Source organism: Alnus glutinosa, chromosome 1, assembly GCF_958979055.1.
Source record: "Alnus glutinosa chromosome 1, dhAlnGlut1.1, whole genome shotgun sequence".
In the NCBI taxonomy this organism is placed as follows: Eukaryota; Viridiplantae; Streptophyta; class Magnoliopsida; order Fagales; family Betulaceae; genus Alnus; species Alnus glutinosa.
The window spans coordinates 4,799,575-4,823,932 of NC_084886.1; the positions used below are offsets into that span (position 1 = coordinate 4,799,575).

A 24,358-nucleotide genomic window follows, 5' to 3' on the forward strand; every position below is an offset into this window, starting at 1 on the left:
TAGGCAATAACTGAAATTAATTAAAGATTGCGACTGCTTCATTAATTATTACCTCTAACAAAGCAACCTCGGTGTAAAAATAAGAACAAAATATAGTCTCCGGATCCAAATACTTTCAATTAGACCCGAGAATAGCCCCGAGCTCATAACCCTATACAAGCTTCTAGAAATGACTTCAAGCCTTCAAGGAAAGGACGACAAAACGACCGTGACTCGGATCACCTAAGGTATAGCTTTTTATTCGTGGCCTTTGTGCTGTGTAGTAACAACAAACATGGTATTTGGTGTTAACGCTGTTTAAGTTTTAAGTAAACAACGGGACATTCTTTTTGAACACGTGCAATAAAAACGAATTCTATAAATCTCATTTTTAATTTTTAAATTTATGGGACCTATATTAACTCTTATAAATTTAATAATAAAATTAAAACTTAATTATACGGAAATGTATAAAAAATTGTAAGTAAACCAATACATGCCAAAACATGATAAGGATGCCAAATTTATTCTTCACCAAGTTTTTGAGTCACAACAAACAAGAAGGCCACTCCTAGCAAAAGGAACGACGCAAAGGGCATCAACTACTTCTGTGATCAACACGCAACTAAGTTGTTCACATAAACAAACATATTACTTAGGAGGAGCTCCTCTCATTTTGGCCATGAGAACCTTAGCAAACTCCATAAGCTTCTCGGTCTCCGGCATAACACCTTTAACAGCACCATCAGCACAAAACCTGTCAGCCCATTTCACCAGCCCAGGAGTCTTCGCTTCGTCGAGCAGCTTCACCCCATTCATCTTCTCTGTCGCCCTCAGCCACCCCAAGAAGCACCCGAAAGCAATATCCAGGAACCCAATTCGATCTCCACCAAAGAAAGCCTTCCCTTTGCTACACTTGTCAAAGGCTTCCTCCAACAGCGCAAGCCCTTCACCCACTTGCTCCACCAACGCCTTCCTGGCCTCCTCTCCTTGGGCAGCCGCAATGCCTCTCATTGTCGGAAAGAACTGCATCCATTTGGATTCCAATTTCATTGCCAGTGAAAATTTATATGCTCTACCAAACCCAACTCTGTTAATAATTACACCTTATATTTTAACATATAGATCTAATTTATAAATACATCACTTTTGGCAAGTGACTGATCAGAACAAAATAGTGGAGAAAGAATTTTTGATTTGTGATATAAAATAAAGATGATTTAAATAGAAAAGTGAAAAAATTTCGTATTGTAGTGAATTTTTTTATTTAAATAGTAATAAAAAATTCTTGAGTTGATATAAAAAGTGAAAAAATTAAAATATTTTGATATTTAATTGATTTTAGAAAATGTGAAAATAAAGTTTAAATTTTTTGTGTTGCTGGCCAATCAACGCCTAATTGTGAGTACTTGTGAGGAATAATGGTCATACCGACATAAAAAGTTCAAGCTAAACGGCAAAATTTAACTACTTTTCACCTACCCGAACCAGATCTTTAAGTAGCTAATAACAGAGATTTTTTTTTTTTTTTTTTTTTGGGCACAACAAATTAGGGAGGGGAAGTACTTTCTAATCAAAGAACTGAGTACCTTTTCGTCGACGTAGGCAGCCCAAAATCGGTGAATCGCACGATCATAAGGATCAGAAGGGAGGATGGAGGGACCGGAGGTCCAGACGTCGTCAATGTACTGAACAATGACGAGGGACTCGCAGATGGGCTTGTCAGCATGGATGAGAACCGGGATTTTCTTGTAGACAGGATTGGATTGGAGAAGAAGCTGGCTCTTAGACCCAAACGTCTCTTCAAGAAACTCATACTCAACAGCTTTGAGGTTAAGAGCAATCTGAGCCCTCATCACATATGGGCTTGGCCATGCACCCAGAAGCTTAACTTCACTTTTCGCCATGATCAATCACTTCTCTCTTCCAAAGTTGCCTTTCGCAAAACCTATTTAAGATGATCTGCTTCTGAGCGCGTGCGCGTGCGTGTGTGTGAATGTTAAATAGACAATGAAAAAAGTGCGCTGAGGACGAATGTGGGTGAAGAATGAAGATGGTACGTACAGGGATTAGGTGAGAATGAAAATCGGATGATGAATGAAAAGCTGACCAAATGTGTGTGACCATTGAAGGGTAGACGAGACGCGCAGTTTCTTGGTTGTTGACCGTTGGATTAAAGGAGAGCGTTGGGAGCTGGTGTGGCTGAAACCGCAACACGTTTAAACGCATTCACAGAATCCCAGGCCTCGAAGTTGGAAAGTCTTCACGATGCTGAGTTTTGGCCTTTCTCGGTAATAAGTGAGCCTTAATATTGGAGAGACGCCGGCCCTACTTATACTTGTTGTAAAATTCCTGACGCAATTTTTGTATAATTTTAACAATTTTTTTTTTTTTTTTTTTTTTTGTCAAATTAATACTTAGATCTGTCTTTTTATATGGATTTTAAATATTTAATGGTTAATTTTTAAAAAAATTGTTAGATTTGTACAAAAGATGTACAAAAATTGTAATTGTATTATATCTCTTTATATTATATAGGCAAAATTATCTAAAAGGGAAACAATAAAAACTAAATAGGGTGGGCACCCCAACAACAAAATCTAAACGGAAAAATGCAATACAAAAAAGAACATGAACAGTAGGCAATAAATCTAAAAAGGATTTGGGTTTGTCTCTCTAAGGGCTTCATAAGGCGGTATACAAAGGCAAATGACTCAGTTAGAAGCTCCGAGCAGTAAAAGCAACAACTACCATTAAGTGATTGTTGCAAGGACAGTATCGCCAAGAACCGAATATGATTCATCAAACAAGGAACCCAAAAAAAGCAGCAAAATGCAAACAAAGTTGTGAAAAAACAGTTCAATAAACTCGTAATAGGACACTGGCAAAAGGCGAGGCAGAGGTAGGCAATAATTGCTAGTGTGTGTAAGCCACTCGCCGACGATAGACGCCAGGATGAAACAGACCACCACGAAAGACCGGCGGAAGTGGGGAGTAATTTTTTAGTAATGCTCAATGTTATTTTTTGTATTCTTAAAAAAAAAAAATGATTGGCTTTTAAAATTATTATTGAATTTTAAAATTACAATTGAATCAAAATTTAATAGTGATTTATCACAAATTTAATGATAATTTTAAAAACCACATCATTTTTTAGGAACATAAGAAAGACATGTAGCATTATTCGTGTTAAGTATAAAAGAGAAATAGGAAAAACACTCAAGAATTCTAGAGAGAGAACATCCCGAGAGTTCTAGAGAGAGGAAAAGTGTGAGTTTTCGTTTCGCCGGGGGGTAGGCCTCACGCCTTCCCCTCATGGCGCTGTTTTCTTTTGTTTTTGGTCCCCTTGGCCATGTGAGCTAAGGTTTTGTTCCCCCTGGCAAGGTTCCAGTGGTGGTTGTCTTCTCTAAGCCTTTAGGGCTGTTGGAGTTTTGGTCCTCCCAGTGTTTTGTACCGGTGTTAGCTTTGTTTGTTCTGTTTTTTTCTTGGGCAAGCAGAGGATTTTAGTTTCTGGCTTGTGGTGAAAGGCGGGTGTTGGAGGATTTTCTAGTGGAGATGTTGTTCAAAGCTAGATCTTGTAAACTTGACTAGTTTTCCTTTAACAAGAACCCTCATGTTGCGGTCATCGGCTTTCTCCGGTCTCGATGGATGCTTGATGAGTTCGTGTGGTGCATTCCTGTTTGGTACGTGACTTGCACGCGCCGAGGGCTTTTCTTTCTTCTCTCGCGCATGTGAGCCACAGCTAGCTTTTCCGACTTCGGAAGGTGTTGATCTGGGATCTGGAAGGTCGATTGTTGTTGTGGGGGCTCTTGGAGAATGCACGTGCTTTACAAGCGCTGGTTCTGGCGGCTTTTTTCCGGAGCCTGTTTTATGAGTTTCTGCTTGTTTGTGTTGTTTGTATATTCTTCTCTTGATTCACAGTCTACCGTAATGGTAGCTGCTTTAAGCTAGTTTCCTAGCTTTGTGGGTAGAGAATCTTTTTCTCTAATCACTACGATGGCCTTCGGGCTTTGTTGTTCTTCGCCAACGGGCGTTTGCAGCTTCTGTATTGGTGCCTTGTTCTTTGTATTTGGCTTACTGTTTGTATTCCCCTTTTGGGGTGTTTTCTCAGTAATGAAGATGGCACAATGGTTCAAAAAAGTATAAAAGAGAAATGTTTGATTTCCATCTTTTACTTAACTCCATCCATATTTTTTGAAAAATGCTATTTTTTTTTTATTTTTTTATTTCTCACCTCTCTCCTATAAATCTCTTTTTTAAATTCGTGCGCCATTAAATTTGTAGGATCACATTATAGTTTTGTGTTTCTAATGTGTAATCTTTGAATTTTCAAAAGTGATAAGATGAATCATTCAAACCCCAAAGGGTTGGCTCAAGTAGTAAGGGTATTGGTCTTTGTGGTAGTCCTATGACGTCTAAAGTTCAAATCCATTTGAGTGCAAACAATTCCTTGGAGCCAGTCCACCGGTAAAACCGAAGTATTACCTGATTCATGTGGAGGGGGACGCTTTACACGGATCCAAGATTCACCTAACATGGAAAAGTACACGAAGTGATCCTGCCTTGGATTGGTTTCTTCTTCATATATATATATATATTTTTTTTTAAAAAAAACCCTTCATTTTATTCTTCACCAAAACATAATAAGGAGTTTTAGGGAATTCCTCGATTCGCACTTCATTTTATTCTTCAAGTTTTTCGGTCACCACATAAACAAAAAGGCCATTCCTAGCAAAAGGAAAAACACAGGCGCCATCAACTACTTGTGTGATCAACACGAAACTAAGTTGTTCACAGAAGTAAACTTACTACTTTTTATTTTTTGCTAGTGTATAAACTTATTACATAGGAGGAGCTCCTCTCATCTTGGCCATGAGAGCCATAGAAAACTCCACAAGCTTCTCGGGCTCCAGCATAACACCTTTAACAGAACCATCGGCACAAAACCTGTCAGCCCATTTCACCAGCCCAGGAGTCTTCGCTTTGTCGAGCAGCTTCAACCCACTCATCTTCTCTGTCGCCCTCAGCCACCCCAAGAAGCACCCGAAAGCAATATCCAGGAACCCAATTCCATCTCCACCAAAGAAGGCCTTCCCTTTGCTACACTTGCCAAAGGCTTCCTCCAACAGCACAAGCTCTTCATCCAATTGCTCCTGCAACGCCTTCCTGGCTTCCTCTCCTTGGGCAGCCGCAATGCCTCTCATAGTTGGGAAGAACTGCATCCATTTGAATTCCATTACGAGTAAAAAATGATATGCTCTACCAAACCCAAAAATATAATAATAAAGCTTAAATAGCTGAACTATGTCCCTTATCAAACCAATTAAAAAAGCTTCAAAACCAATTTTTCGGTTTTACGGTTACCCGGAGCCAGTTTTTTGGCCGGTTATAACCGGTCATGAATTATACCCCTATTCGTTATTCACAATTTTGAATACAATACAAAATAGTTGAATATAATACAAAAAATTACACACCCAAACGAGCCCGAAATTATCAAGGTGATGTCGGTTAGCTCACACAATTCAAATAATTATACCTTATATATATTAGAGTAATATTATAAAAAAAAAATTACTATTAAATTTTAATCTAATGATAATTTTAAAAGGACCATAGAAAATATACCATGTCAATCACAATTATTTACTAAAGGTCATTTGTATTATTTTTTACAATTCAATTGATTGTGATTTCAAGATCACACTCTCAAAATAAGTCGCGGCTCTCTCAAAAATAGCCAAAGGTCACAACTCCCTTAACGTAGCCAAAGGTTCACATCACACGGATAAATGTCAAGATTTAATTACTATTCACCTACCCCATTCTTTAAGTAGTTCATTTGGGTGTGAGATTTTTTATTATTATTATATTATGTTATTATTTATTATATTCAAAATTATGAATACTAAAAAAATTTATTTTTTGAAATCATATTTGGATAATTTTGACAATTTGAGACAAAATTAAAAATAATTAAATAGAATTTAAATAGAATTTGAATAGAATTTGAATTTAAAAAATCTACCCAAATATATTTTTAAAAAGGGTGGCATTTCTCATAAAAGAAACCAGTACCTTTTCGTCGATGTAGGCAGCCCAAAATCGGTGAGTAGCACGATCATAAGGATCAGAAGGGAGGATGGAAGGACCGGAGGTCCAGACGTCGTCAATGTATTGAACAATGACGAGGGACTCGCAGATGGGCTTGTCGGCATGGATGAGAGCCGGGATTTTCTTGTAGACGGGATTGGATCGGAGAAGAAGCTTGCTCTTAGGATCCAACGTCTCTTCAAGAAACTCATACTCAACAGCTTTGATGTTAAAGGCAATCCGAGCCCTCATCACAAATGGGCTTGTCCATGAACCCAGAAGCTTCACTTCACTTTTCGTCATGATCAATCACTTCTCTCTTCTTCCAAAGTTGCTAATCACAAAACCTATTTAAGGGAGAGCGTTGGGGACTTGTATGGCTGAAACTTCAACACAGGCACTTTTTTCTACTTGCAGTTAGAAAGCGCAGCTGACTGCTGACCACTTCCTTTGGTAGAAGTGAATAATATGAAATGGAAAAGAAATTAAGAGAAAATTAAGACAAATGTTTACGTGGTTTGATAGTGTACATGTTTACATCTATAAGAGTGCGATTATTTCAATAATAATTTAAGGTTATAATGTAACACATTTATAGCAAAATTCTATTATACGGACATATATGAAAAACTCCAAAATACTCTGTATTGTACCTTGTCGGCTATCATGATGTTCTGCCAATTGGCCACTATATATACTGGTACTCTCGTATTACTTCTATACCCAAGAGAATATAAGCCACTTGTTCAAACAAAAATGATCAATGAAATGGAGAAAAATCATTTCTTTATTCAATATATTCTTATAATTTTGTGACGTTACAGTTCAGTGCTCATAATTTAGGGTAAGCAATTGTAATTGAGTAATTTTTCTTGCACAACTTTTGTACAATTTTTGCACAACTCTAACTATTTTTTTTAATGATCAACCATTTGATTTGTTTTCCTACATGTGAGCCCTAAATATTAAGTGATTGATCTTAAAAAAAAAGTTATTATACTTGTATAAAAGTTGTGCATGAAACATTACTCATTGTAATTAACTCTTTAAAAAGTGTCCATTCCAATTAATACATTGTGTTAACGAATAAGTTCAATGTTTAAAGGAAGATCATGATCTAGAAAGTTCCACTCTAAATGCGTTTGAAAACAGCATTCGAAGTTTCTAACAAAAGCTATATAGTGTTATAATATTCTTAATTAAATGATTAAATTTATCATTTCCTGTCAAAATAAAATTTTGGGAGTGATAATAATATGGTATTAGAGTGGAGATTTTGAATTCAAAAATTGACCATAAAGTTTAATACATTTCTCGTTTCAGTTAAATATTCCACGTATTAGTTTTGAGAGTTTGGTTCGAAGCGGATTCTAATTAAAAGCGACACATAAAACTTTAACAGTGTTTGCTCGTGTAACGTTGTGTGTCTCTAATTCTTAAGATCTTCCATATATGTATGCATACATGTGGTTGAGTTGTTTAGTGTCATCACCACCGAAGATAGAAAAATTAGGTTTCCGAGGGGTCAAAATTAAAGGAAGAACATTGGCCACCATGCATGCACTGCTACTATTGGTGGCCTTTGTTAGTTTTGTTTGTTCTTCTTCTTTCGTTTTATCAACTTCCTGTTCTTAATGTTTGCTTTCTTTGAAGTTTGAAATATATACAGTGTCTTTTAACCCACTTGGAAGCCGTTTTCTAGCTTTTATTATTTTCTTAACCAGTTGGGTCCATTTGCTATATTTTGCGACTGTATTTGAGCAATCAAAAGTCTTATGGGCAATAGTAGTTATTCTGGATTAAAGCAGGCTAGGTAATAAATTGGTTTATTTTCATTTTATTAATCGTTCCTGTAATGTGCGCCACCCACTTTACACTAGGGAGTCAACTGAACTTTTGAATTGTTGCATAGTTTGGGTATCAGTTTCCATCTCACAGTGATAACTAATAAAGTTTGCATATCTTGTCCTCTTTAGGAGCTTTGAAAAGAAGGGCTGTTGTCTGTTCTCTGCTTCTTGTTTCTTGTTTCTTGTTCTTTGTATTTTTTTTTTTTTTTGGTCTTTGGAGGATGAAAGATTGTGTTGCTCTCCTCCTTTTGATTTATCACTTCCTTCTACTTCATTACCCTTCATCTTCACTTCCTTTATGCACCGATTTAAGTATACTCTCTCTCTCTCTCACACACACACACACACACAGTAGTTTGTACATATGATATCTGTTTTTGTGTTACCTCTGTGTTTGCTGAGCTCCCTTTCTTTGGTTTAAACTTGTGTAGGGGCACCTCTCATTCGAAAGACACCTCTGGTCTTTTGTCCTTACAATGGAAGTGTGTGCTGCGACTCATCCAAAGACCTGCAGCTGCAGAAGCAATTTCATGCAATGGATATATCTCATCCTGGCTGTGCTGCTCTTATGAAATCAATACTCTGTGCAGTACGTCCCCTTTTTTTTTTTTTGGATAATTGAGTAACTTTTATAGAACACAAACAAACACATTACAAGCAAACTTTAGCTACAGAGAAAGACAGACTCTAGAAACCCAACCTAACAAGCAGCAGGAAAAAACACTAAAACAACAGGGGAATTCCAACAACACTAGATAGCCAAACAAAACAAGCTAAACCAAAGTCTCCTTATCAATACCCCAAGAGCAACAAAGCTCAGCATTCCAAGGGGTAAACCAAAACTTGCCTTTTATCCAAAGCTTTGATTTGCTGCAAAATTCTCTTTTGTACGAGGATGACCAGCATGTCTGATTTCGTTTCTGTTTCTCCACAAGTTGTAAATTGTAGACCGAAAACCAAGTCTACAAATATATTAGCTTGTAAAGTTTTCTTCTTCCAATGATCCAAACCCCGCAGATATAACATCTTCCCATCTAATAGCAGGATTCAAATCACCACATTTTTGGATGACCGAAGTCCAAATTCTCTTACTCACTCCAAAAACAGGTGCTCTCTATCTTCGATCACACTTCTACAAAAAAGCACACTTCACCATGTTATAGTGACAGTTTCGTTTAAATTGTTCAAATTCACCATGGATTAATTGGTTATTGGTAGGGCAGTTTTCAGTACGGTACTGTGAGATGTTCTTCACGCTCCCACGATTATTGCAAAATAACTAGAACTTTGAGACCCTCTCAGGAGTCTCACTCCGATGTCTAAATTAGCTTCTGAGAGAAAAACATGTTCAATGCATAAAATAATTCGTTTGTCGTTTATACCTGAGTATAGGCCTATTTATAGGTAAAGAGGTGGAGTCAAACCTGAATTGGGTTTACTTCTCCTACTTAAACTAGGAGTGATTGGTATTTGATTTGGTATGAGAGTCTTATTCTCATTCAACTGTGAATTAAACTGTTAATCATATTCTTCAAAGAGTCCTTATTGGATCCGGATTGGGACTACTACCCCAATTCGACTTGGAATAGGATTATTCCCAAGAGTTATAAACTTCAAAAAACAGTAGCTTGATGTCATGAAATATTTTGTCTCCATGCTACTGCCATGGATGTAAATTATGCTCCAGTATGTATTTTACTATTTAATATATATATACACTATCGTTCCACATGCTTGCCTTTGTTTGGAATCTGAGTAGATAAACATGAATGTGCGCGCACAAACACTATAAGGCATAAGCACTGATTCGTTTGCAAAATCACTTGAACAATGACGCATGCACAATCATTTTCTTAGTATTCTAGTTGTCCTTGTCCGTGTCTAGAAGCTTTTGGACTTGTCCAGAATTATGCCTTTAAGAGATAGTGGAAATCAAGATATTGTAATAATCATGAGAAAGTTACGACGTTTTGGAGTTTTTATTATATGCAGACGTGTGATCAGTTCTCAGCTCAGCTATTTAAGGTTGAGTCGGGACCTCGAGCAGTTCCTGTTCTTTGCAACTCCCCTCTATTGGCGAACTCATCACTGTCAAACAAGGCAGCAAGTGGCTATTGCTCAACTGTCTGGGATGCATGCCAAAATGTATCTATATTGAAATCCCCTTTTGCCCCTTCACTACAAGGTGTGTTACAATATATGATCAGATTGTAATTTATTTAAGATTTGATTGTAATCTCCTACCTTTTGGATGTTAAACCATCATTAATCTCAAAAAGCTTAAGTTAATAGGAAGAGATGAATTTAATTATTTAATCAATACTTTAACATGAGACAAACTCTCTTTTAATAGATGATGCTCAAGACGTAGAATATTTAATTGAAATAAGGGGGTAAATAACAGAATCAAGGTTCAAACTCAGAACTTTTGACGATAATATTATGTTAAATTATTATTTATCTCAAAAACTTAAGCTAATAGAAAGAGACGAATTTAATCATTTAATCAATACTTTAACATTAGGGGTAATCAAATTTGATTGTACTCAAATCTGATTTAATATTATCTCTACCTACCATTTTGTATTCTCTTCACCTATCACAGTTTTCCTTTATTTGTATTGTGAATAATCAATAAATAAGAGCGTGATATAGCCCTTTTGGGCTCTTTCCTAGTGCGAGATTTTAATATCTTACACTGAACTACTCGTAAATCATTCTCTAATTTTTCTCTTTATTCCGCTTTTCTATTTAATTTTCCATTGTATTTTGAGTTTCTTCAAGGTGGAGGTGGGGTACCTGCAGTCGATTCTAGTTCTTCCAAGCTAAACGAACTCTGGCAGTCAAAAAGTGTTTTCTGTGATACATTTGGTGGTTCTGATCGTTATGGATCAATATGTTTCGATGGTGAACCAGTTTCACTTCAAAAGACTGAAACTGAACTGCTTCCGCCAAAGGGCATGTGCCTCGAGAAAATTGGCAATGGGTCTTATCTCAACATGGTTGCACATCCTGATGGGTCTAACCGGGCTTTCTTCTCTGAAAAATCAGGCAAAATTTGGTTGGCCACCATTCCAGATCAGCAAAGTTCAGGAGGTTCTTTGGAACTTGATGGGTCCAGTCCATTTTTAGATTTGACCGATAGAGTCTTCTCTGACAGTAGCTTTGGGATGATGGGCATGGCTTTTCATCCCAACTTCGCCAATAATGGTCGTTTTTTTGCTTCCTTCAACTGTGATAAGGTCAAGACCCCAGGATGTTCTGGAAGGTGTGCTTGTAATACAGATGTAAACTGTGATCCTTCAAAGGTAGGTCCTTTTAATGCTGCTCAGGCGCCGTGCCGGTATCATAAAGTTATTGCAGAGTTCACTGCTAATGGGAGCTCCTCAGAACCTTCCTCGGTAGACATCTATACATTTTCAGTTGTTGCATCTCAAACATGACAGTAGCTAACCTTGACAATTCCTCACAGGGACACAGTGCCAGCCCATTGGAGGTGAGAAGGATTTTTACACTAGGCCTTCCATTCGCCTTCAATCACGCCGGCCAGATTCTATTTGGACCTGCAGATGGATATTTATATGTTATGATGGGAGATGGAGGAAGAGGAGGTGACCCTTTTAATTTTTCCCAGAACAAGCAATCCTTGCTTGGAAAGATTCTAAGGCTTGACATTGATAACTTACCAAGTGAGTATCCGAGTTCTCATGCAGTTATCCTTTATCTATGGAGATTTGATAAGCTACCTTAACATGTTGCCATCTAATTGCAGGGGCAGATGAAATAGGTGGCCTCAATCTGTGGGGAAACTATTCTGTTCCTCGAGACAATCCTTCTTCTGAAGAGAAGGACTTGCAGCCTGAAATCTGGGCTCTAGGGTTAAGAAATCCTTGGCGCTGTAGCTTTGACTCACAAAGACCTCTGTACTTCATCTGTTCAGATACTGGACAGGTTCATAGGCTAGATTACTTTTAATTATCGCTTACTTTTTCCTTTGCGATTTTAATAACAGCAACAAAATACACTTAGTCATATATGTTTGATGCTTATTTCATCATAATCATAAAGGATCATTATGAAGAGGTAGATATAATCACCAAGGGTGGGAACTACGGGTGGAGTGTTTATGAAGGCCCCTTTCTCTACAACCCTGAGCAGTCTTCTGGAGGAAGTGCTCCTGCTAATTCTGTCCAACCAATCTTTCCTGTGTTGGGTTACAACCACTCAGATATAAACAAGAAGGAAGGGTCTGCAGCAATATCTGGCGGGTATTTTTATCGTTCCTCGATTGATCCATGCATGTTTGGAAGGTGAGAAAGCAGTACCCTTTCTGATTCCTACATCAAATTTTGCAAAAACAATTGCTAGCAATCTAAACTGTCATTGTATGTTCAGTTACCTGTATGCAGATTTGTACGGCAGTGCTCTTTGGGCAGCTGCTGAAATCCCTGAAGAGAGTGGAAATTTCACTACCACTAGGATTCCTTTCAGTTGTGCTCCTGACTCTCCAATCCATTGCAACTCCATAGCAGGAACTTCTCTACCAGATTTGGGTTACGTATACTCGTTTGGGGAGGATAACAGGAAAGATATTTTCATTTTAGCCAGCAGTGGTGTGTACAGGGTAGTTCGTCCAAGTCGCTGCAACTACACTTGCTCGAAGGAAAATGTCACTGCTGTTATCTTACCGAGTCCTCCTGCTCCTTCGGGTGGAAACCAGTTGACTAACTCGCAATGGGTGCTCTTTCTTTCTCTCTCTTTTCTAGGCATTATGTTGTAATCTGAAAATTATTTGAGAGTGCATGGATGGAGATATGGAGAACTTGTCCAGCAACCGAAGGGTGTCTCTGACAATAGGATCAATCTTCCATTCGCACAAGTGCCATTGGTTTAAGAGAGCCGAGATTACAAACAATGAATCTTCTTCCACTATTATGTGTTTTAGATCCAATTCTGAGGCTTTCTTTCGAGTTACAAGGGCAGCCTTTACTTCACCTACTAAAGGGTTGCCTGAGGAGATTTTCTCTGTCCTAGCAAAACAAAAGTTCCCACTAAAGGATCAACCAATGGCAACACAAATATGAAAAGAATCAAAATTTAATTTAATAAAATCCAAGGGAGAAAGTTTCTAGGGTTCTTGTTTTATGTTTCATTAGTCATGAATTGCCAAGCATTCAGGTGATCTCTTGTCACAGGTCTATTATGTGAAGTAACGTAACAATTTCGAGCAAGCAAAGTGGAGTGTAGTCCAGTTGAATTCTTCTAGAAGGGATTAAACGGTGTGTTTTGTGAGCCAACTAGAGCTTTGTCATTTTATTCATTTACTATGTCGTTTTAAGCTTTTCTTAGGGAGTGTCGTTTTAGTCTATGGGGCATGGGCCTGCATTTTGTAAGAGGATATATAAGTCTCAGTGGGAGATTAGGAGAGTATGGATTGAATTGTTAGCTTGTTCATTTGTGAACGATGGAGGCCCTTGGCTCCTTGAATTGCCAAGAACTTGGAGATTAGCCAATCTCGAATTGGCCCTATCGAATACAATTCTCTATTTCTATTCTCTCCTTTCTTGATTTCTTCCTTTTTTTCATTTTTCTTCACTGAATTACAGTAACAATTCAAGGCAACTGTTACATCTCTGTGGAGGTTTTTTTTTTTTTTTTTACACTTGGCCAGACAACTAGATAGAATCAATGGGAGGATGCCCTTGGACAACCTTATTTCGTAAAACCAGATTAGATCCATAGCTATAGCTACAAAAAGCTAAAAGGAGTGAGATTCAGAAGAATGCATGTTAAAGAAAGAATAGTCAAGAATTGCCCTTATCCAACTAGATATATTCTTCTTCTTCTTTTTAACTTTTTATTTTATTTTTATGTCGAGAAACCCCTTCAAGACAGGGCCACTTCGTATACCCACCCTTGTCAGGTAAACCTCGGATCCGTGTAAAGCGCCTTTTGCACACGGATCGAGTAATAATCCGGCTTCGCCTGCGGACTGGCCCCAAGCAATTGTTTGCACCCAAAGAGATTCGAACCTTAAACCTCATGAGATTATCACAAAGACCAATGCCCTTACCATTTGAGCCAACCCCTTGGGGTTAAGTAGATATATTCTTGTCGGTGAAATTCAAGGAGTCCATAGGCAAAGGGGATTCCCTCTTTAAGACTGCAAAAGTGAGAGAAATAAATGCTCATGAATTTTAGGCTTCAATAAGCAGACACAGAGAGGAATAAACTATTGATGAAACTCTCCAGAGGACCAAACTAGCCCAAAGTCCATTTACCGGAAGATTTCTCCAAGCAACTTTCCAGATCAACATATTGATGAAACTCTCATGCTAGGTCAGGCAGAGGCCCTCTATGCTTCCCCAATCCTACAGGAGTCCACTCTTTTTAACTGTAGTCTGGCTATCCTAGATCTATTTTCCAATCCAAAGTTTGTATATAATGATCCAAGGAAAAAAAATTCAAAGGCCATGCCCAGTACTTGATCACTGCATATGATAAGAAAAACATAATCCATGCTTTGAAACAAATAAAAAATACATAACCACTGGTCCACTGTGACAGAGGACCCCACATTAACTACTATCCTCTCGGTATAAATTCAGTAAAGGATCAAATACTCACAACTTTTAGACTGCTACTCCATTGCAGGTTGCCTCAACTTGCCAATTCTGGAGGTATGTCAAGTCTACAAACGGGGCCATGGTGAGATATCGTCGGAAAAGGATCATAATATACTCGAAAAGTAAAATCAAAATCAGTAAGAAGACAGGTTTACACACAAACGGTTAGACCTTGCAAAAACCGTGTCAACATAAAAACATATTTAGGACTTGCGTCACATAGAATAATAAAAACTTGAACACCCCACCTAGAAAAAAATTTGGATGAGGTACACAAAATGGAGTAGAAGGTTTCTACAAGACAAGATGCTTTGCAATGAAGTGCCAGATTTTGTACAGAGGTATTGGATATTCAAACAAAGGCATGGCTCATTGTGAGACCAAGTTAATGGTCATACTGTAATAAAGTGGTGTATCTTCAGTTGAGAAGAAGCTCCAGTCGATGAAACCTCTTTTGCAACTACCATAAAATTTTAAGGCACTCTTCCATAATTGGATATGTACAAGTCAGACGATCAGAAAATGAGGATCACATAAGTGATGCAAAAGACACTGATTTATGGTCAAATTGGCATTTCTAGTCCAACTCATCTGCTTTTGCTCTATAATTTGCCTTTGAATTGTCCATATTTTTTGTTTAAACGGGTAATGCCTAAAACCAGCTTCAACTTCTGTTCTTCGCTAAATGCCTTCGCAGCGGCTTTATCTAGTAACACCAGCTCCTACAACTTCACCAAGATTCCTGCATCCATTCAAGTGTGCTAAGATCAGGGGAAAGAATGACACTAAACAACAGTTTAAAAATGAAAAAGAAAGCCACATTCGAACATGAGATTAAGTGGGAGTGGGGCTGTATTTTGGCTACCTTTATTATTCTTTAGTGTGGTGAAAATCCATTAAAGGAAACCATCATTGGGAACAGCACATTGAGATAGTTTATCAGTTTTTATAATAAGTATATTCCACAATTGCTCAGCCAATCTACTCCCAAACCAAACTTATAGCTTGGGTGTCATAAATGTGTTGATCACCAGGGTAGTAGTAGGGATGGTAACCCTGTAAACAACCACATATCGAAAGATCATGTGATTAAGTGAAACACAATGCTTTGGTGGTGCAGATTATTCAAGTTGGATGAAAAATACGACAAATGAAAATATTAAGATTGACATCAATGTCAAGTCCGGTACAAAACTATTGGTAATATTGAAAGCACTCCATGTAATAATTGAATCAATGTTTAGAAAGCATTTAGACTAGAGATCCCATCTCTCACCTGTACTATCCCGGATTGTGAAGGCATTGTTTTAAATCCTTTATTGAGTGGAATGGCTTGTAAGGATGCTGTATGAGCATATGTTAAGTCCCCAATTGTGTACCGGATGGAACTGGACATTATAAATTAAGGAACTCTAATGGTAACTATGACTCTTTCTTGGTATAGTGCAATTATGGCTAATGCTTTCTTTGAGCCATTACAAATAATATCAAAGCCTACTTAGAAACGTCATACGACACTGGGGTACTACAATGCAACCCATGCCCAAATGAGGATGTCACATATTTGAGTTGAAGAAATCGTAATCTCTTGGATTATGAAAGACGTTTCGAATCCTACATTAGATTGGTGAATTGTAATAGTAGTGCATGTGCATGTGTTAAATCTCACATTAGTTGTATACTAGATGAAACAAGGCTTTTTAAATGATTTTAGTGAGCTACAATAATAACTATGACTAGTCCTTTTGGATACAACATAGATGCAACCACCAAAAAAATTGTCCTTTCACTTTTTTCTCATAATTCATATAGCATGGAGTTTTTTTTTTCCGCTTCATAAAGCATGATTTCCAACCGATTGAGCTACCCTTTGGGGTTATTTTTTTTTTTTTTAATTTTTTAATAAAACTCACCAACATGACACTTTTTGGGAGGTCAAAAGTGGTATGGAACTGATGGTGTTAGAGGATTTAGGACCTATTTTTGAGATAGGTTAGGATAAGCAATGTTGAAAATTAACTTATTTCGGCGTCTGTGAGTGGTGTTGTCCGATATTCTTCTCCGGTAAGGGACTTTCTCCGGCGAGTTTTCCTTAAGTCGAGTTCTTTTAGTGTGGACCAGAGCCTTTCGGTTGCTCTGCCTTCATTTGGTGGTGATGGGGCTGCTCCGTCTGGTGTGGATGGTTTTGCTCTGGAGGCCATGCGGGTCTCAACTCAGTTGGATGTTGGCTTGGGGGTGAGAATATGCTGGGCTTTTGTGTCCCGCCTGGTTGTTTGCCTGTGGTTGACCCTCTGTTGCTGACGGCACTATTCCAGTAAGCTCGTTGTTGCCAGGTATGTCTTTAGAGGTGGGTGAATCTTTGAAGGGGGGTGTTCTGGACGGGGCTAGTGTTGTAGAGAAGGGTGAGGTGGGGGTTGTAGGTTACCCCAAGGTTGTGCAAGATGCGAAGGTGTGTTATCACACTATGGGGATCTCTTGTGAGGGTGATTAGGTAAGGTTATTGGAGTTCTTGACTTTACTTGAAGAGGGATAGTGTCAAGAGGTTTCAATTTCTGCTTCCAAACCGAAAGGGAGAAGGGAGCTAAAAAATTTAGAGTTCTTGTTAAACTTTGATGCTAGGGGAGATTGTTCTAGCCGGGGTAAAGGCAAGAGTGCTCTTGTGATGTAATAGGGGCGTTTTTGCGGGTTTAGGGCTTCCGTTGTGGGTTTCTTGGTGTTTGTTATTTTTTTGGATTTCTGCAGGTGTTTTCTTTGTTCTTTTTGCTCATTCTGTATTGGTAGTTTTTGTATATACATCATGTATGCTCAGGGGCGCCTTAAGCTTTTTTAATGATTTTTTTTGCTTACCTATAAAAAAAATAAAAATAAAAATAAAAAGGCAATGTTGAAAATGGCAGCTGCTTCAAGGGAGCCATGATCTCCTAATTTTCATACAAGATGAAAATATGTTTTTCGAATGAAATATTGCCTGATGATACTATTCAAGAAACCTAGGGCTTTATAGAGAGATCCTTACAAGATGGTAAACGTTTACATAGAAAGCATCCTTGCAAATTACCTTGCCAAAAAGGAAATAATGGAAATACTATTCCCTAAATATCTGGTAAGAGATATTATTTTATTTGCGCCTAATATAGGTTAATAACAATCCTACCCCCTTATTAAAGACTCTTGTCCTCAAGAGTCATATTTGGAAATTGTTTCTGCAAGGCTTCTTCTTCCATAACATCTCCATCCTCATCCTCTTCGGTAGCCTCAATCTTAAACAAACGCTTGCACTTATGGCCAGAGCCATACTTCTCATTGCATTTAAAACATAAGCCTTTCATCTCTCTCCCACAATTCATTGGGTGCGAGTCGCTTGATCTGTAATTTGGAACTTGGAGTATCCCCCTTTTGATTGAAAAACTGTGCCCACTGTTTGATGAATTACTGAACTTGTGGGTGTTGCGGAAGTTTTGGTTTGCACCAAAATCTGGTGGTTGCCAAACGTCGATATGAGTGGATTTACGCAAGCCAGCGTTTCTGGCCTTGTACACACAAGCCGATTTGATTGTCTAAGATAGAGAATTAGGCCGGGCAGCAAGTACATCCGCCTTGATCAAATCCCATAGGCCGCGAACAAAACAGTTGCCTTGTTTCTCCTATGGCAGAGATCCCCCCTTGGCGAGTTGTTGCACCCTATCCTCCATGCCTAGGCTCTGATACCACTTTGGTATGGTTAGAGGATTTAAGACCTATTTTTGAGATAGGTTAGGGTAAGCAATGTTGAAAACGGTTGCTGCTTCGAGGCAATTGTGACCTCCTAATTTTCATACAAGATGAAAATATGTTTCTAGAATGAAACATTGTCTGATGATATTATTCAAGAAACCTAGGGTTTTATAGAGAAAGCCTTACAAGATGGTAAATGTTTACATGGAAAGTATCCTTGAAAATCACCTTGCCAAAAAGGAAATATTTGAAGTACTATTCCATAAATATCTCGTAAGAGATATTATCTTATGTGCACTCATATAGGTTGGTATCCTAATATCACATAAGATATATTATTTATTTGCACCTAACATAGGTTGATATCCTAATATCTCATAAGAGATATTATTTTATTTGTGCCTAATACAGGTAGATAACAAAGAGCTCTATTGCCATGCAATGGTATACACTATATACACATCAATCATAATTGAAATGGCATTTATATCAACTGCGTGATGTTGCCCAAGCCCTTTGTGCATTTAGAAATGCCTCAATTGAAAAAAAGATGGATGTATGAATAAGATGAACTTTAAAATGAAACGATTATTGTTTCGGCATTTGTACTTATATCATCTATGAAAGCAAACAAATAGCAATAGTTTAAAAGGCTGGGGAATCCTGTAGAAAAAATAACATTATGAACTCAAAAAACCTAGAATTTGTCTCTTCTTCTGTCACGTGGGGATCCAATTTTAAACTACCAACATGTGCATGATTGTTGTTTACTAAGTTTTTGTGTGTGAGCGCCGCCATTTGGAACTAGTCAGGTTGCCTAATATAGGATCTTTCCACCAAAGCCCAACTTGAAATAACAAATTCCAATACCAAAATTGCTTTGATAAAATTATAGGGATGACATCAATGTCATGATGTTCATGAATACATGACACCACAGCATTTAACAGTTACTAAGGATTGACTACTTGTGCATTATATGTGCTATATCTAAAAGTATTGAAGAAGCACAAATATAAAAATTACCATGATTCTGGGTAGATCAGGTTAGCATGTCATAGGATCCCACCTCGCAAGTTGATGCAAACCAAAATTGACAGCTTTTGTCCACAAGAATCAAATCAAAGTACCACCGACAAAATCCAGCTATGTTTTTTCATTCTCACCGTTATCCACTAGACATTTCTCGATAGCTTCATCACAAAGCCCAAGAGTGATTTCCATGTTCCCTTCTTCAAAGTTCATATCAATAAAAATGTTGTATATTTCTCTCTCTGCAGTCAACCCATGTTTTCTCATCTCTTCAAATAGTTCCCCAGCCTCCATAAATTTCTTCCTCTTATGAAAACCTCTGATAAGGGCATTGTAGGAACTAGCTGTGATATCAAATCCCTTCTCTACCATCTCTCTGTGCAAAAACCATGCCTCTTTCATATTCCTTGCTTTGCAATGCCCTTTTATTAAAATGTTATAGGTGTTGCTGTCAGCCATTACTCCTTGAGCACCCATCCTCTTATAAATCTCTGTTGTGGCACGCATATTATTTCTAATACAGTGCTGCTTCAAAATAAAATTATAGGTGGTGGCATTTGGCATTATACCCTTCTCCAACATCCATTTTAGTAGCCTCTCACCATCTTCCAGCATTCCTGACATACAAAATCCATTCATGAGCACATTGAATGTCACAACTGTAGGTTGGAGACCTCTATCCAGCATGTCCCGCAAGAGCTCATGTGCCTTAGCCATCTCCCCCATCTTACAATAAGCATCCATGAGAGTGGTAAAAGTAATTGTATCAGGATGGAACCCAGCCACCTCCATTTCTTTCATCAGATTTACAGCTTGCATTAGATTTCCAGCTTTACAAAGACCATTAATAATTGAGTTGTAAGTGCATACATTCAGTTGAAGGCCCTTTCCACACATCTCATGAAGAAGCTCATTTGCAGTGTCTACCTCGCCTCTTTTACAAAGGCCATCAGCAAGTGCAGTATAAGTGACAACATTTGGGGTAAGCCCTCTCTGAACCATCTGATTGTGAAGAGCAAAGGCCTCTTTCATCTCACCTGACTTGCAATAACCATCAATAAGTGCTGTGTAAGTAACTTCATCTGGTTCCAACCCTCTACTAGCCATTTCAAGAAAGAGCTTAACTGCTTCCATCATTTTTTCACTCTGACAAAACCCATGAATAATAGCAGTATACATTATATTATCAGGAACAATTTTCCTAGCCCGCATTTCATCAAACAGCCTATATGCAGCTGGAACATTCCCCAACTTACAGAAACCACTGACAAGAGTTGTATAGACCACATTATCTGGAAAAATCCCCTGGTTCATCATCTCCCTGAATACCTTCTCTGCTTCAACTACTCTACCAGTCTTACACAAAAGAAGTATTATGCTGTTGTAGGTATAAGGGTTTGGCTTCAATCCCTTTGTTTGCATTTCTTCTATCAGTTTCAACATCTTTTGTAGCTCCCCCACCTGACAATAACCGCTTATTACAGTACTATAACTAACTACATCAGGCATACAGCCCCTCAACTCCATTTGCATGAGTAAATTGTGGGCTTCTTTTATTTTCCCTAATTGAGAAAGAGAATGAATTATGATATTATATGATACAGTATTCCAGCAAACACCCACTTCAGGATATTCATTAAAAACCTTTATTGCTATCTCAGTCCCATCAGAATTTGATAGACGAGTAAGAAATAAATTACAAGAATCAACAGACATAACTACCCCATAATTCAACAATTTGTCAAAGAGTTTCCCCGCTTCATTGAACATCCCAGCTTCAACAAGGACTTGAAAGAAAATATCAAATACATATGGATTTGAACCCCAGTCCTTATAAGTGTATATCAACCTTTCAACAAAGTGAGAGTATGAAAGACCAATATCCAAATTGGGTTTTGCCCAAAAATCATAAATAAGAGCATGAGCCATTTTTAGATCCTTTGATGCCACAGCAATCTGAACAACAGCACAACGGACTTCTAGTGTTGGGTCTCTCCGTAGGCATGCCCATTCAAAAAAATCCAAAACCATTTTATAGTTGTTTTTAATGTTCATGAGAACCCAAATTAGGTGGTCAGGCCTGAACTTGGATTCATAAGGCTTTAGAATGCGGCGGAGAGGCTCAGAGCGGCGTAATTTTATTGCATTCGAGATCTGATGGACAAATTCTGAGTCTCTGATGGTAGGTTTTTTGGGGGAATAATCAGGAAAAGGTCTAGTATCAGTTGAGCCTAAGATGGAGTGTCCTTGGCTCAAACTTCTAAAACAGAAGAGAGGCAAATAATTTGAAGCAAAACCCAAGCGGGACTGATGAGAGATGAATCCAAAACAATGGGTTGACAAGGAGATGGAGCACCTTTTCATGTCTGTCTAAGAAACCCATCAATACAAGTTTTGAGGATCTCTTGTCGATATTGCAGTGGCTCTCCTCTGTGTAGAAGAACCACACCAAAGAGGCCTCCTCATCAGTACATCACCTGCATGAGTAGCAATCACTTGATACTATAATCTGGACAAATACATGTTATAACAGATACAGTGCATATAAGATACAGCAGAGATACGGCATGTTAGTCACCCTACCCCCAAATCTATTTTATTTTCCCGTTCATCATAATTATAACATGTTTAGATATAACTAGCAACTTTATTGACTGCAAAATTAATGAGCTTTTCAAATATTAATTCAATTAAATACAGATGGTAGTGTGCTTATTACTTAGGCAAAAATAAATGGCAAGAAATATTGAAATTTGCAATGATGGAACAAAGGTGACATCAACACACAACAAAATGGTCGTGCATATGGTTGTTTCTGTCCAAAAGAAGGAAAAATAATAAAAAGTCTGAAGTGTTCATTGCACTCTGTCTGCACGAAGGTAACAGAGTAAACTATCGCAAGGTGTTTTTTTAACAATATAGAACTATCTGTTCTGAAAGCTAGCAAGGCTTCGGAGAATCAACTTTTAGACATTTGACGCTATGTCAAAACTTAAAAGGTGATCAGTGATGCGTGAAAAATCTTAGTAAAACCTCAGAGGTAGTACTGTAATTCCTAACGTATACAAAACTAAGGGTATAGACTATCGAACTGACAACCGAGTCTTGAAATGCATTTCAGCGGGGAAAAAACATAGAACAACACATTATTAGTCCCAAACTACTAGGATTAGGCCCGAAGCTTAAAATTTCGCATAATAAGAAAATTCCAACTTTAAAGTTTATTTTTTCAGGCATATTATCTTAATCAGCTTTTGTAATGAGGTTAAAAGATTCCAAAAGCAAAATAATACTTCATTGAGTGTCCGATACGTATTGAAACTATTACTACCAATACTCACAAAAACAAATTGTGCCCATATGTAACCTGTTACTGAGCTCCATGAAAGTATGGTTCTCAGGCATTCTATCAAACACGGCTTAGGCAATCTCAAACAACTATACTATAAGAACCCGAGTTCCACAGTCTACTAGACGAGGAACCCCAAGGTTATGTTGCCCATTGAACTTGTTTCTTAACGTAGAAACTAATGCAAATAATCTAGAGAAAGCGAAACCCAGTGTAGAATGAAGAAGACAAGGGAAACCCATTGACTAGAAAGGCACACCAAAGCGATCGTACCTTGAAACCGAGAAGTGGCGGAGAGCTCAAGCTCAAGAGCTTCGAGATATACAGTATTTGCTTCTGCTTCAGGAGGATGACATGGAAATGGGCATGGGATACGCATTTGCCTTAGCAGGGGCTGTTCGGCTGCTTAGAATACTATGATTGTGAATTAGATGGGCGAGGGAAAATCTTGCCCCAGTGTAGGATATCCTAAAACGGGATAAGCAGATCTCTTTTATTTTAGGGAAAACTTCAATTGTGTTTGGTATTGCGATTTCGGCATTTCGCAGACAAAAAATATAATTTAAAACTAAATCACATAAAATGAATCGTTGAAAATTGTGTTTTTTAAAAATTGTGATTTAAAAACATAGAAAATCTGTATTTTCAAATCGCAAGCAATGAAATACTTTTTTGAAAACACACATGATGCAAAATGGGAAAAGAATAAATTGGTCATTTAGTTTTATTAAAATTATTAGTTTTATTTTAATTTAATTATGGGCTTGACCCAAAGTTTAAGTTATTTGTAATTTAATAATGGGTTTGGCTCAAAGTCAGTCATATTAGTTTAAGTTATTTGTAATTCAATAATGGGCTTGGCCCTCAATCACATTAGGGTTAGAGTTTTAGTCTATGAGCCTATTTAAACATAATATTCTATTGTAATAAACAGATTATGATTTATGAAAAAATACATTTGTTTCTTGGAGGCATGGTTCCTCTTCTTTTTTGGTGGTGAGACGCTGCCAAGGCCAGTGAGACGTTGGTCTATTCTTCCCTATTGTTAGTGATAAGTCTTAAATTATTCGATTCAAGACCCCTTAATTTGCATTTGTTAGACCTAGTTTGTGTTGTATATATAACGTTTTGTTGTAGTTTTATGTTATGTCTTATTTTCATGTCTTAGTTGAAATCTAGTTCAAAACACTTGAATTATACCTGAAAATATATCAAGGGCAATTTGGTCATTTTTAGATTTCAAGGTTGATCCTGAAAATATTAAAATCGTCCAAGACATTTTCGATCGATCGACTTTCAGTCGACCCAACTTCGATCGATCGATTCTCATAACGAAATATATTTGATCAATCGACTTCGCATTTTTCAGAAGGTCCAGATATTTCCAAATCTTTGTGTGATCCAAGTCAAAAGTTGAATTCTATGGACAGAAATGGACAACGACCAGCTCTGAATACTTGGCTAAAATTAACTCTTGTATTTTTTTGTAAATCCAATTTCCTATATATATGGAATTAGGATTAGGGGTGTGCAAAACCCACCCACACCTGCGAACCCGCCCCGCCCCGCACCAACCCGCTCCGTCAATAACGGATATAAGACATTTCTAAAAAAGTGCGGACCCTAAATATGCCAACCCGTGATTTATGGGGCGGGTTGCGGTATTAAATTTTTTCTCACCCGCACACCCGCCCCGCCCCGCAATCCCTTTATACTCG

General features: G+C 37.8%; 4 protein-coding genes across 5 annotated transcripts; 1 reads left to right on the forward strand and 3 right to left on the reverse strand.

Annotated features, from left to right (window-relative positions):
* Positions 1 to 476: 476 nt before the first annotated feature.
* On the reverse strand, positions 477 to 2,180 carry LOC133867676 (glutathione S-transferase U17-like). The gene is made up of 2 exons (XM_062304433.1): positions 1,569 to 2,180; positions 477 to 1,005 (listed from the first exon to the last, which is right to left on the reverse strand). Exons 1-2 carry the CDS (start codon positions 1,884 to 1,886, stop codon positions 631 to 633), a joined length of 693 nt encoding a protein of 230 aa, XP_062160417.1. The 5' UTR covers positions 1,887 to 2,180; the 3' UTR covers positions 477 to 630.
* Positions 2,181 to 4,630: 2,450 nt separating this feature from the next.
* Positions 4,631 to 6,551, reverse strand: LOC133867689 (glutathione S-transferase U17-like). Its single transcript, XM_062304456.1, has 2 exons — positions 6,058 to 6,551; positions 4,631 to 5,195 (listed from the first exon to the last, which is right to left on the reverse strand). The coding sequence occupies exons 1-2, from the start codon at positions 6,373 to 6,375 to the stop codon at positions 4,821 to 4,823; spliced, it is 693 nt and encodes a 230-aa protein (XP_062160440.1). The 5' UTR covers positions 6,376 to 6,551; the 3' UTR covers positions 4,631 to 4,820.
* A 1,523-nt stretch (positions 6,552 to 8,074) lies between these two features.
* On the forward strand, positions 8,075 to 13,478 carry LOC133867664 (HIPL1 protein-like). Its single transcript, XM_062304424.1, has 8 exons — positions 8,075 to 8,231; positions 8,351 to 8,508; positions 9,912 to 10,104; positions 10,704 to 11,320; positions 11,392 to 11,608; positions 11,692 to 11,870; positions 11,988 to 12,229; positions 12,315 to 13,478. Exons 1-8 carry the CDS (start codon positions 8,141 to 8,143, stop codon positions 12,697 to 12,699), a joined length of 2,082 nt encoding a protein of 693 aa, XP_062160408.1. The 5' UTR covers positions 8,075 to 8,140; the 3' UTR covers positions 12,700 to 13,478.
* Positions 13,479 to 14,393: 915 nt separating this feature from the next.
* On the reverse strand, positions 14,394 to 23,080 carry LOC133867654 (pentatricopeptide repeat-containing protein At1g05670, mitochondrial). Of its 2 annotated transcripts, XM_062304414.1 has the most exons (4): positions 22,914 to 23,080; positions 19,286 to 21,768; positions 15,411 to 15,601; positions 14,394 to 15,287 (listed from the first exon to the last, which is right to left on the reverse strand). In XM_062304414.1, exon 2 carries the CDS (start codon positions 21,653 to 21,655, stop codon positions 19,406 to 19,408), a length of 2,250 nt encoding a protein of 749 aa, XP_062160398.1. In that variant the 5' UTR covers positions 21,656 to 21,768; positions 22,914 to 23,080; the 3' UTR covers positions 14,394 to 15,287; positions 15,411 to 15,601; positions 19,286 to 19,405. The 2 variants fall into 2 exon arrangements, with proteins under 2 accessions (XP_062160398.1, XP_062160389.1); XM_062304405.1 differs by lacking the exon at positions 15,411 to 15,601 and having other exon boundaries at positions 14,399 to 15,287; positions 22,914 to 23,079.
* Between the last annotated feature and the right edge of the window lie 1,278 nt (positions 23,081 to 24,358).

Excerpts from the sequence above, each read along its gene's own strand:
- LOC133867676 (XM_062304433.1), bottom strand. The coding sequence starts at position 1,886 with ATGGCGAAAAGTGAAGTTAAGCTTCTGGGTGCATGGCCAAGCCCATAT. Across the intron at positions 1,006-1,568 it reads CTGCCTACGTCGACGAAAAG|TTCTTTCCGACAATGAGAGG; the intron begins GTACTCAGTTCT and ends AAATGGATGCAG.
- LOC133867689 (XM_062304456.1), bottom strand. The coding sequence starts at position 6,375 with ATGACGAAAAGTGAAGTGAAGCTTCTGGGTTCATGGACAAGCCCATTT. Across the intron at positions 5,196-6,057 it reads CTGCCTACATCGACGAAAAG|TTCTTCCCAACTATGAGAGG; the intron begins GTACTGGTTTCT and ends AAATGGATGCAG.
- LOC133867664 (XM_062304424.1), top strand. The coding sequence starts at position 8,141 with ATGAAAGATTGTGTTGCTCTCCTCCTTTTGATTTATCACTTCCTTCTA. Across the intron at positions 11,609-11,691 it reads TGACATTGATAACTTACCAA|GGGCAGATGAAATAGGTGGC; the intron begins GTGAGTATCCGA and ends ATCTAATTGCAG. Across the intron at positions 12,230-12,314 it reads GATCCATGCATGTTTGGAAG|TTACCTGTATGCAGATTTGT; the intron begins GTGAGAAAGCAG and ends TTGTATGTTCAG.
- LOC133867654 (XM_062304414.1), bottom strand. The coding sequence starts at position 21,655 with ATGAAAAGGTGCTCCATCTCCTTGTCAACCCATTGTTTTGGATTCATC.